Raw genomic sequence first — 12,485 nt, 5'->3', positions numbered from 1 at the left:
TCTTGGTGGTTTTAATTACATCTACACATCACTGGCTTCATTAATGTTATATTGTCCTATGTGGAATACAGCATTTTTAGCTAAACAGGACATACTCATGCATTTTTTGTAACAATGACTCATTGGCAATTATTGGATGGCAACATATCACAAGGTTTTAAATGTTTCAGATGAAACAAAATAATCGTCCACGAGGGGGCGCATGGCGGCTCAAACATACACTGAGCAACACTAATCTGGGGCCAGTTGCTTAAATTTAGCCTCTCTGTGTAGTCTGACCAACTAGCAGTTAACCAAGTCTAATCAGTCTTATTTTTCAGATTCAATTTAGAATAATCTACGTTTCTATGTAACTGAATTAAAGTTATAACCAGTCTTCAAAAAAAAAAACATTTTAAACTTGTCAGACCTTGTAGCTGTAAGACGGCTCTGGATGTTTGTCTTATTGAAGAGAGACATTTACTGTATATAATCGCTGTAATTTATACGTTTTAAAGATAGTTGCCTCAGGAATTACAAACCCCTGTGATTGGTCCATCCTAGTCATCAGCGAGAGGAGAGCTGAGATACATAATAAATATATAAATAAATTAAAAAAATTATCTCGAATATTTGATTCTGACTGGTAAATCGTCACATTGAGAGAAATAAATTTGTCTAAATTTCCCATGGTACAAATTAACAAAAGTTAAAAAGAGCTATCATACACTTAGAAGAAGATGTTAAATTGTCGTTATAGATTAGATAATTAAACACCGTAAACAAAATTTTTATTGAAGATTAATAATAATAATAATTATTATTAGATATTCAACTTTTTGTTGTTTTCTACAGTGCAATAGATCTTTTTTTCTTAGCGTAATCTTTAAGATACTCTTAAGAGTAAGATAAAAAAAAAATTTATCAACTCAAAACTATATTTATTTATTTGGTAGGTAGCATTATCACAAAAATACGACAGTCTGAGTATGTGATGATCGTGGTCAGGGGTTTATTTTTCAATAATGATCCTGAAAAAAAAAAAGCTTTTTAACGCTATTTGAGCATAAGAAACAACATTCATGGGGCAGTTCATTTCAGATTATGTTGCTGATTTGAAATATGTAATTTAATTTTGAGTTCATAGAGCAGTTTTTGAGATTTCAGGATTCCCCCATTCATCTCGTTTGAGCTGCCCGGAGGCGTTGCAAATATGGCCGACGAGTGAACAGACTTTCCTTGAAAGGGACTTTGACCATAGACATATAAATACCTAGACGCCTCATTGGCCGTTTCAATTTAGTTTATGATATATAATTTACCATACGCTAAAACTATATAAGAAAGAATGTAACATTTCTGGTTTCCTAGACTCGCAGCTAAATAGCGATATCGCTAGCTATTAATAGTCCGACTCCGACGGTCAATTACTGTCAAGTTGTGCCAACATAATGTTTTAATGACCAAATACAACCAGATCAGTGTCAGTCAACAACTTTTCAGTCTTACCTGTGAAAAGTAATTCCCCGAGACCTATTTTCAATTGTGCGGCGGTTTGTACAGCCCCAAGCAGCACACGACTGAGGCATTTTCTCGAGTCCACTTATGAGAATGATGGAAAAGATGCCCGCACCAAGATGGCGGCGACGTTGACGTACGATCCAGCGGCCAATGAGGCGTCTAGGTATTTTTATGTCTATGACTTTGACGACAGTAAAAAGAAAAGGAAAAAAGCGAAGCCACGCCTATTTAGGCCAGTTCTGTCCGTGTTGACGCCATTCTACTTATTCGAGCGGAGCGCACCACGTGACGTGTACCACATGTCATGCGTCATGTGACTGTGAGTGGTTCCTGCTACACGGGTAATGATCAGTAATCAGAAAGGACTGCTGTATCATGTCGGACTGTGCGCACTCATTTATTTCCTAGTCTAAAATATGGGTCCTGCGCGGGTTTGCGGAATCGCTGCTACTGGTTTGTTAACTTTCATACTGCTTCAGTGTGTATCATCAGCAGAGGGGTCGGATGACAGCCCATGGTACCAGGATCTGTGCAGGTGAGATCTTAAATAAATAATCAAACATAATGCTAATCATTGCTGGCAAACCCTTATGGATAACATACAAACAGTGGTTTAGAAAGAATTGTATGTGTTTAAATATGATCTGGTCTGTTTTATATATTTGAATGATAGTTGTGGCCCTTTAGCCTGGATGCATTATGTACCTGGACCTAATAAAACCATAACAGATACTTTGTCTCACCTGAGACAAAGAAATGCATTCATTTAGGCACTGAGCTGGTTTTGCGAATGGATATTGTCAGCTGAAATTGTGTGTGTCTCTCTTTTTGTATGTATGAAGTTACAAATGGGAGGCCATTGACCAAGACAGCAATGTGACATACACTTTGAAGCTCTGTGATTCTTCTCCGGAAACAGAATGTGGAAAAGGAAGCGCGGTCTGTGCCCACAAGCTGAAGACTGACCAGTTCCAGTCAGTGGGTAAGAGCAATGCATCGATGTGCCAATGTTGCATGATGTACACCCAAACTGCAACAGCAATGTTCATTAAAACAAAATCATAACCTGTACTACTCCCAAGCTGAAGACTGACCAGTTCCAGTCAGTGGGTAAGAGCAATGCATCGATGTGCCAACAACAGCAATGTTCATTAAAACAAAATCATAAAAACCTGTACTACTTTTTTTTTCTAATTTAGCATACATTTTATGTTTAATAATATTCATTTTGTCAATGTTTTTTCTAAATATTCAGCTTTCTGTCACGGGATAATGATTACCAGTTATACTGTATGTTGATTAGAAAATTGATTGTTTGTTTGATTATTTGATTAATTAGGATAGACAATGACACTAACTGTGAGAGTAGCACTGCTTTCACCATCACCAACATTGTATAAGAAAACAATTCTCAGATTCTCTAAATTCTCATTGATTTGTTGGTTATTATGGTGCATGTTTGCCAATTTACATTGCATTTTGCATTATTAAATAATGAGACAATGCAGTCTTAATGGTCCTAAAGTAGATTTTATTTTATTTATGCAATATGTATGATTTCTTAAAAACAGTAATAATGTTAAATTAAATAACTTTATTTTAAAATGTAATGTATTCCTGTGATGCCAGTCTTCAGTGTCACATGATCCTTCAGAAATCATTCTAATATGCTGATTTGTTGCTCAAGAAACATTTCTTATTATGATTCATATTATGAATGTTGAAAACATTTGTTCTGCTTAATAGTTTTATGGAAACAATGATACATTTTTTTAGGGTTCTTTGACGAATGGAACGTTCAAAAGAACAGCCTTTATTTGAAATCGAAATCTTTATAGATGATAAAATAATAAATGTCTTTACTGACACTTGTGATCCATTTAATGCTTGCTGAATAAAAGCAAGCATTAAATGGATCAATTTAAAATCCTTAAAAAATACTGAATGAAAAATTTTGATTGATAGTGTTAGTGTATATATTTGAATATATTGTATAAAAATATATAAACTTTCTGTTTTTCTTAAAAGTTTAGGGTGAGATGGAAAAGATGCCCGCACCAAGATGGCGGCGACGTTGACGTACGATCCAGCGGCCAATGAGGCGTCTAGGTATTTTTATGTCTATGACTTTGACGACAGTAAAAAGAAAAGGAAAAAAGCGAAGCCACGCCTATTTAGGCCAGTTCTGTCCGTGTTGACGCCATTCTACTTATTCGAGCGGAGCGCACCACGTGACGTGTACCACATGTCATGCGTCATGTGACTGTGAGTGGTTCCTGCTACACGGGTAATGATCAGTAATCAGAAAGGACTGCTGTATCATGTCGGACTGTGCGCACTCATTTATTTCCTAGTCTAAAATATGGGTCCTGCGCGGGTTTGCGGAATCGCTGCTACTGGTTTGTTAACTTTCATACTGCTTCAGTGTGTATCATCAGCAGAGGGGTCGGATGACAGCCCATGGTACCAGGATCTGTGCAGGTGAGATCTTAAATAAATAATCAAACATAATGCTAATCATTGCTGGCAAACCCTTATGGATAACATACAAACAGTGGTTTAGAAAGAATTGTATGTGTTTAAATATGATCTGGTCTGTTTTATATATTTGAATGATAGTTGTGGCCCTTTAGCCTGGATGCATTATGTACCTGGACCTAATAAAACCATAACAGATACTTTGTCTCACCTGAGACAAAGAAATGCATTCATTTAGGCACTGAGCTGGTTTTGCGAATGGATATTGTCAGCTGAAATTGTGTGTGTCTCTCTTTTTGTATGTATGAAGTTACAAATGGGAGGCCATTGACCAAGACAGCAATGTGACATACACTTTGAAGCTCTGTGATTCTTCTCCGGAAACAGAATGTGGAAAAGGAAGCGCGGTCTGTGCCCACAAGCTGAAGACTGACCAGTTCCAGTCAGTGGGTAAGAGCAATGCATCGATGTGCCAACAACAGCAATGTTCATTAAAACAAAATCATAAAAACCTGTACTACTTTTTTTTTCTAATTTAGCATACATTTTATGTTTAATAATATTCATTTTGTCAATGTTTTTTCTAAATATTCAGCTTTCTGTCACGGGATAATGATTACCAGTTATACTGTATGTTGATTAGAAAATTGATTGTTTGTTTGATTATTTGATTAATTAGGATAGACAATGACACTAACTGTGAGAGTAGCACTGCTTTCACCATCACCAACATTGTATAAGAAAACAATTCTCAGATTCTCTAAATTCTCATTGATTTGTTGGTTATTATGGTGCATGTTTGCCAATTTACATTGCATTATTAAATAATGAGACAATGCAGTCTTAATGGTCCTAAAGTAGATTTTATTTTATTTATGCAATATGTATGATTTCTTAAAAACAGTAATAATGTTAAATTAAATAACTTTATTTTAAAATGTAATGTATTCCTGTGATGCCAGTCTTCAGTGTCACATGATCCTTCAGAAATCATTCTAATATGCTGATTTGTTGCTCAAGAAACATTTCTTATTATGATTCATATTATGAATGTTGAAAACATTTGTTCTGCTTAATAGTTTTATGGAAACAATGATACATTTTTTTAGGGTTCTTTGACGAATGGAACGTTCAAAAGAACAGCCTTTATTTGAAATCGAAATCTTTATAGATGATAAAATAATAAATGTCTTTACTGACACTTGTGATCCATTTAATGCTTGCTGAATAAAAGTATTAAATCCTTAAAAAATACTGAATGAAAAATTTTGATTGATAGTGTTAGTGTATATATTTGAATATATTGTATAAAAATATATAAACTTTCTGTTTTTCTTAAAAGTTTAGGGTGAAATGTGACATTAACATGTTTTCATGCAAGATTCACTCTTTAATTGTTTAGGTCATGTGATTGATACCATTTCCTATTGATTCAAGTCACCCCAAACGCTCGGTTGGTCAAAGAAAGAAATTATTGTTTTTTTTGTTTTTTGCTTAGTCTGGATATTCAGGTTAAACATTAAAACTTTTTATAGGAAGTAAGTATGCTAAATACTTCATGTTTTGTCTTCGCAGTAGATAACAACCCTGCAACTCAGGGCTGTTATATGGTCATTGCTCTCATAAGCGAGAGCTGCATGACAGACAGAGTGCTTGTTTATTTGGTCTTATCCAACTAGTCAGCTGACCTCCATATGACACAAACCTATCAACTGAACACTCTGACCAATAGTGGCTCTGAGGTAACTGTTAGCCCTAGATTTAAATAAAGGGATCCATTTCACTTGTTTTCAGAACAAACACTGGAGATATTGCATCACAAACCATTTGATCATATGACAAAATAAGGCAACTTGCAAATGTTGATCATGCTGATAGGATCTGTGTGCTTATATTCATAATGAGCGGCTTTCAGCACTGTTACATAGAGTACAGAAGTTATTTTGTACCGTAGTAAGAAAAACATCCAAACACCATTGTGTAATGTCTATTTATGTAGTGTTTCATGCTGTGTTGATTGTGGTAATTATAGTCGTACTGATTCTCAGTGTCACACACTTTGGTGGTTGGTGTGTATCCGTTATGGGGCTTTCCGGGCCAGTAATGTGTGCTTCACACACAATAGTGTTGATGCTTCTGAAAGTGTTTGCATTCATTTTAGTGTGTATACACTCGCTTGCATATCCTGGTATTCTTTATCTTGTGTTCCTGCAGTCCTATCTTTGTGTTTCACAGTAAGTAGGTCAAAGTTATCTAGCAGCAGGTGCAGTAGTACAAAGTGACAGTATTTAAAATGGCAGTAGTTAAAATTTTCAGGCTCCACCATGTGCATAAATCATAAATGTCCTATCACATCAACTATATTTGCCGTCTTAATAAAAGGTAAAAGCATTCTCGAAACATTTAACACATCCTGAACAGAGCAGTTGAATGAAAAACAGAATAGCGTTTTACTAGACTACTTTCTAGTTATGTTTTCAGTATGCAGTCAGTGTGCACACTGTGTGCAATATGCATTTTATTTAAATGCTCGGAAAACAATTGCCAAAATTTGTTGTGTAAAAGCAGATGTATCCCACAATGCAATGAGCTTGACATGACCTTCCATATCGAGTATCATGAATGAACCAGAAATAATGTCACCTGCAATTTTGGTTTTTCTTGATTCATTATTTGATGACTGCAATAAGATCATTTTACAGTCATACGTGCACATATATGTGAGAATTTTTTCTTTATTAATATTTTACTAAAGTAATTGAGTGGCACACACTAAATTAATATAAAACAACAAATTGAGGTCAAGTCATGACAATGTAGTGCACTACGTTTTTTTAAGCAGTTTAAAAAAAAAATAATAGTATGCAGTATAATATTGTGCAGTACACTAGTATTCTTTTTCTCAAAACAACAAATTGAGGTCAAGTCATGACAATGTAGTGCACTACGTTTTTTTAAGCAGTTTAAAAAAAAAAAATAGTATGCAGTATAATATTGTGCAGTACACTAGTATTCTTTTTCTCCACACATGGCATGTCAAATGTTTTCCAGCGGCCTAAAATGTCAGCTGTAGTTTCTCTGGCTCCAGTTGGCATGTTTTTAGAACCTTTTTTCACATTGGTGCGTTTTTATTTGGTCATCTTCTCATGCTATTTGTTCCCATGGGTTGTGCACTGCTAGACATTTGGCCTATGAATTTCTAACCTCTCCAGATCACATGCTGTAATATTTTTGCTTTGTTGGGTGGCACAGAGACATTTACTGATTTGTATGTGCTGGTAAACTTTAGTTGACTTTGGTTACTTTGAATACAGGCAAGCAAACGTATTATGGCTGTTGTTCTTGTGCTCGACATAGCTGTGCATTGACAAATGACATTTGACTTTATTTCTATTACTAAAGTCCAGCTGCATATAGAGTGTGTTAGTTTATTGCAGTAACATTCAGCATTTGTTGTGTTACCAGCTTGCTGAAAAAAAAAGCTTGTGTGTTGCTCTGAGTCAGACACACTGCTGTGTTCAAACCAGGTCTTTTTTCCCCATAGGTGAGCTCTCCTTGCGGAAGGTCTCGCCTGCTGTGCTTGATTTCAACAGCTCGAGGAAATGCGACGACAAGAGCAGCAACATTCAGAGCAGCATCACCTTTCAATGCGGCAAAACAATGGTGAGCTTTCCTCCCCAGCATGCACTGTTAGTCAGTGATCCCTGTGAACAGAGTGTGACATTTGCAAGGCTATTTGTTTCCTTCCACCTTTGTTTCCTTCCACCAATGCACAGGAAGAAATGACTTTGATGGAGCAATGATATAATATTGAGGCAAAGTGAAAGTAGGGGTGGCTGATCTATCTATCTAAATGTGTTGAAATGTACCCCTAAATATGGGTTACTTTTCCTAAATGCATATTTAATTTTACTGCAGTTCCTCTGTGAAGGACAAAAAATTAAGGCCGTTTTAATGCAAAATTAGTGTTTACTTAATTTTAGTAATTTAATAAAAAAAATATATATGTATATTTATATGCAAACATTTATTTTTCACATTTACATTTTCATTATTTCCAATAATTTTCACACCATGGATGACATCTGATTTTTTTTTTCTTTACAGGGCACACCTGAGTTTGTTACTGTCTCTGAGTGTGTGCATTACTTTGAATGGAGGACGTATGCCGCCTGCAGACGTGAGAAATTTAGACCACATAAGGAGGTGAGTAGAGGTGATGAGACGTGATGACATTTCTGTTAGAGCGTCAACGTGGAGGAAGGTGTGAATGTTTAAGTGTGTGTGTTTGGCTGTTTCAGTTGTTCTCAGTGTGAGAAAAAATTCAACTCATCAGCCTTGAACAAAACATTTTGACAGTGTGAAATTGTGAATTTCTAAATAAACTTGAATAATGCAAAATCTGCATAAAGAATGATTAACAATAAAAAAAAATGTAACTTGTAATAATCAGCGCAGTGTTTATTTAATTATCTACTGGTTTTGGAATAAAATATTAGTTTGTTTAGTTTTGCAAATTTGAGGGAAACAACTTTTTTTCCTATTATTCTATTATTATGCTAATCCAAGCGCCAGTAACATTTTCACAAAGTGTAAAAATTTTTTTGCCTATTTTGCCTAATATCTTATTTATGCTACAACAAACAGGAAATGGCTTAAGCCTCTGGGAGTTTTTTTTTTTTTTTTTTTGTGAACACCACTCAATGCATTATTTGCTTATCTCTTTTTAAAGGTCCCCTGCTATGTCTTTGACTCGGATGGAAAGAAGCATGACCTCAACCCATTGATAAAACTCTCAGATGGCTACCTGGTTGACGACCCAGATGATGAAATTGATTTCTACATTAATATATGCAGAAGTCTAAGTGAGTTTCTGTAAACTCTTGTTTTTTTTTTTTGGACACAGTGTATGGGCTTTTTAAGAGTTTGCTGCCCCGTCAACAAACATTTTGATTACATACAGTAGCTGCTTTATCACACAAAACAATCTGCAAAGCGTCCGAGCAGGTTATTATTTAAACAACTAAAGCATTTGGAAGTGCAACGCAAATAACTTGGATGATGTTTGTCCGTCCAGACCGTGCTGGAAACCTGTGTCCCGAGGGATCTGCAGCCTGTCTCACCTCTGGCGAAGGTTCCTTCGATATGGGTCAGCCTGTTCATCAGCTTGAGCTGCTCTCAAATGACAAGTATGTGCTAATTTAATAGCTAATTAGTTATTTGGCTGATGCTTTTACAATACCATTCAAAAGTTTGCGATTGGTACGTTTATGCTCGCCAACAGTAATAATGTGAAACATTATTATAATATCAAATAATTGTTTTCTATTTTAATATATTTTAAAATGTAACTTACTCCTGTGATGCAAAGCCGAATTTTTAGCAGCCATTACTTCAGTGTCAGATGATCCTTCAGAAATCATTGCAATATGCAGATTTGGTGCTCAAGAAACACTTACTATCAACGTAGAAAACTGGAGCAGCAGCATAACTGATACTCTCTTTTTCAGACTAAGGCTGCGGTACGAGGGAGTCAAAGAAAGCCCAGCCTTCTGTAATGGCCACAGTCCAGCAGTGACGATTACATTCATTTGTCCATCCGCAAGGCAGGCGGTAAGAAGATGCCTAGTGTTTAATTTCATTGCAGTATACCTACTATACTCCGTCATCTCACAGTTTTCTCAATGGTTTATCAGGGAAGTAACCCTAAGATGATCAGCAACTTGAACTGTCGGTATGAGTTTGAGTGGGTGACTGAGTACGCCTGCCACAGAGATTACCTGGAGAGTCAAAGCTGCACACTGACCAGCAAACAGCATGACATCTCCATTGACCTTACTCCCCTGACACACAACCGTGAGTTAACTCTATTAGTTTAGTAAGAGGCAATGATGTAAATGTTGTTTCTGTGGAAAGAATGATGTGATGATGGATTTTTATATGGTGTTTAATGAGTAACTGATTAACTGAATAAACCATAGATATCCCAGTGTCATTGTACAGTGGGAATATTAAAAGTCATTTATGTTAATTGAAATAAAATAAAATATTAGATACATTTTAAATGAAAATTTAAGTGATAATGTAACATTTTGCCAACTAACTGAAATAAAATTAATTATTTTTTTTTGAAGTACTAAAATTACATACTAAAATGTAATTAAATTTAAATACTAAAGTAACAGTAATACCATGGCATTGACGCATATTCATTTACTGTGGTATTTACATGTTACTTCATTGAACTTCAGAGATGACCATGGTAAAACGTCTAAAAACGTCGTAATGGTACAGTACCATGTCCAAAAAAAAAAAAAACATGGTATTTCCATGGTTCTTCTCAGTAAAAAAAAAATGCAAAGCAAGACATTGGCATGGTACTTGGTTGAAATAACATGGTGTTTCCATCATACTCTTTTGTTTTGGTATTTGGATAAATCACACAGCAGTTTGTTAGATATAGAGTTTGTTTTTCCCACTGAAGGCAAACTAGAACAAGAACATTGAGAACAAGTATACTAAAACTCACTGTAAACATCATGAAACATGCATTAAGGTGTTCCCAGGACTTCATACAGTTTAGCAAAAACACAAAACCCTTATTCAATAACAAGTACGTACAGTTGTGGTTCATCCTTGATGTGATCGAGTATTATATTTATATTACAAATATAATACTTTACCATTCTTCATATTTTTTTATCCTTAGCTTCAGGCACACCCTATATGGCTGAGGCCAAAAATGGCAATGACACCTATATCTTCTATCTGAACGTGTGTGAGAAGACCAATGCTGGACAGTGTGGTGATGACAAAGGTTATGTGTCTGCCTGCCAAGTCAAGGACACGGGTGGTGTGAAGAAGATTGCTGGGAGATTCCAGAACCAAACTCTGAGGTTCGCCTTAGCTTGTGTTACTGATTCACCCTTAAATGCAGTGAAAATGTAAATTGTTGAGCAGTCGTAATCCTTTTCTTTTATATCTTAAGGTATTCAGATGGTGATCTCACTCTAATCTACCCAGATGGCAGCAGATGCAGCACTGGATTCCAGCGCATGACCATCATTAACTTTGAGTGCAATGCAACGGCTGGTGAGTGACACAATGACTCATCTCATAGTAGAGCTGCACGATTAATCGTTATAAGATCGCGATCTTGATTCAGACACCCACGCGATCTCATTTCTAAATGACAACCGAGTCTATTAAACCTTTGACAAAGTCTTACCGGATCATTCAAATCTTTGTTCGCACTGCCGCTGACACAGAGAGAGCAGTTACTTACCATGTTTGGTTAAGAAGCATCTTCACAAACTGTCTTTTCAACTACACAGTATTATTTCTGTCTTACAGTCATTCATATTATCACAGAAATACTGGGGTGTAAGTTTATAGTTCAGATATAAACATTGATGTCTATGGCAGAAATCAAAATAGAGCAAATCCCCTTTTGAAAGTAACTACGGTTCAAATAACATTTATGTCGATTGCATTGTTTCGCCACTAGGTAGTGAAAAGTGACTTAAAAATGTATTTGTCATTGAATGAATTATTCATTCAAGAGAATTGTTCAAAAATGCCGATTCATCCAGTAATGAAACAAGTGAAATAGGTTTATGAGTGAGTCGTTGAATCATTGATTCAAACAACTTTTTCATAACATCAGTATTAAAAATTGGTGTATTAAATATATTTTAATATTTTTAAAGAAGTCTCTTCTGATCACAAAGCCTGCATTTATTTGATCCAAAGTACAGCAAAAACAGTAACATTTTGAAATATTTTTACAATTTAAAATAACTGCGTTCTATTTGAATATATTTTAAAATGTAATTTATTCCTGTAATCTCAAAGCTACATTTTTAGCATCATTACGCCAGTCTATAAGTGTCACATGATCCTTCAGAAATCATTCTAATATTCTGATTTGCTGTTCAAAAAAAACATTTATTATTATGTTGAAAACAGTTGAGTAGATTTTTTTCAGGTTTCTTTGATAGAAAGTTCAGAAGAACAGCATTTATCTGAAATAGAAATCTTTTGTAATATTATAAATGTCTTTATCGTACTTTTAAGATCAATTTAAAGGATCCTTGCTAAATAAAAGTATTAATTTATATATTGTCTTTCCAAAAGAAAGAAAGAAAGAAATCACTGACTCAAAGCTTTTGAATGGAATAGTGTATAATGTTACAAAAGCTTATTTCAGATAAATGCTGATCTTTCTATTCATCAAAGAATCCTGAAAAATGTACTCAAGTGTTTGAAATATTGATCAAAATAATAATAAAAAAATGTTTCTTGAACAGCAATCACCATATCAGAATTATTTCTGAAGGATCATGTGACTGGAGTAATGATGCTGAAAATTCAGCTTTGATCACAGGAATAAATTACATTTTGAAATATATTCAAATAGAAAGCAGTTATTTTAAATTGTAAAAATATTTCGCAATATTACTACTTTTGCTGTATTTTGGATCAAATAAATGCAGGCTTGGTGAGCA

General features: G+C 35.0%; 1 protein-coding gene across 1 annotated transcript in view; it reads left to right on the top strand.

Annotated features, from left to right (window-relative positions):
• Positions 1-3,785: 3,785 nt before the first annotated feature.
• The window catches only part of LOC107743319 (cation-independent mannose-6-phosphate receptor-like), a 42,991-nt gene continuing 34,291 nt past the window's right edge, over positions 3,786-12,485 (top strand). The window contains exons 1-10 of the mRNA XM_016556489.1: positions 3,786-3,981; positions 4,289-4,428; positions 7,523-7,641; positions 8,086-8,184; positions 8,711-8,843; positions 9,056-9,167; positions 9,489-9,591; positions 9,675-9,834; positions 10,688-10,874; positions 10,967-11,070. Of these exons, the coding sequence (XP_016411975.1) occupies positions 3,863-3,981; positions 4,289-4,428; positions 7,523-7,641; positions 8,086-8,184; positions 8,711-8,843; positions 9,056-9,167; positions 9,489-9,591; positions 9,675-9,834; positions 10,688-10,874; positions 10,967-11,070 (1,276 nt within the window). The 5' untranslated portion in view covers positions 3,786-3,862. The remainder of the gene's footprint in view (positions 3,982-4,288; positions 4,429-7,522; positions 7,642-8,085; positions 8,185-8,710; positions 8,844-9,055; positions 9,168-9,488; positions 9,592-9,674; positions 9,835-10,687; positions 10,875-10,966; positions 11,071-12,485) is intronic.

The sequence above is a fragment of the Sinocyclocheilus rhinocerous genome, unplaced genomic scaffold (genome assembly GCF_001515625.1).
Source record: "Sinocyclocheilus rhinocerous isolate Xijiao unplaced genomic scaffold, SAMN03320098_v1.1 scaffold827, whole genome shotgun sequence".
In the NCBI taxonomy this organism is placed as follows: domain Eukaryota; kingdom Metazoa; phylum Chordata; class Actinopteri; order Cypriniformes; family Cyprinidae; genus Sinocyclocheilus; species Sinocyclocheilus rhinocerous.
The sequence above is the reverse complement of the archived record's forward strand: the minus strand, read 5'-3'. Positions and strand labels throughout refer to the sequence as shown.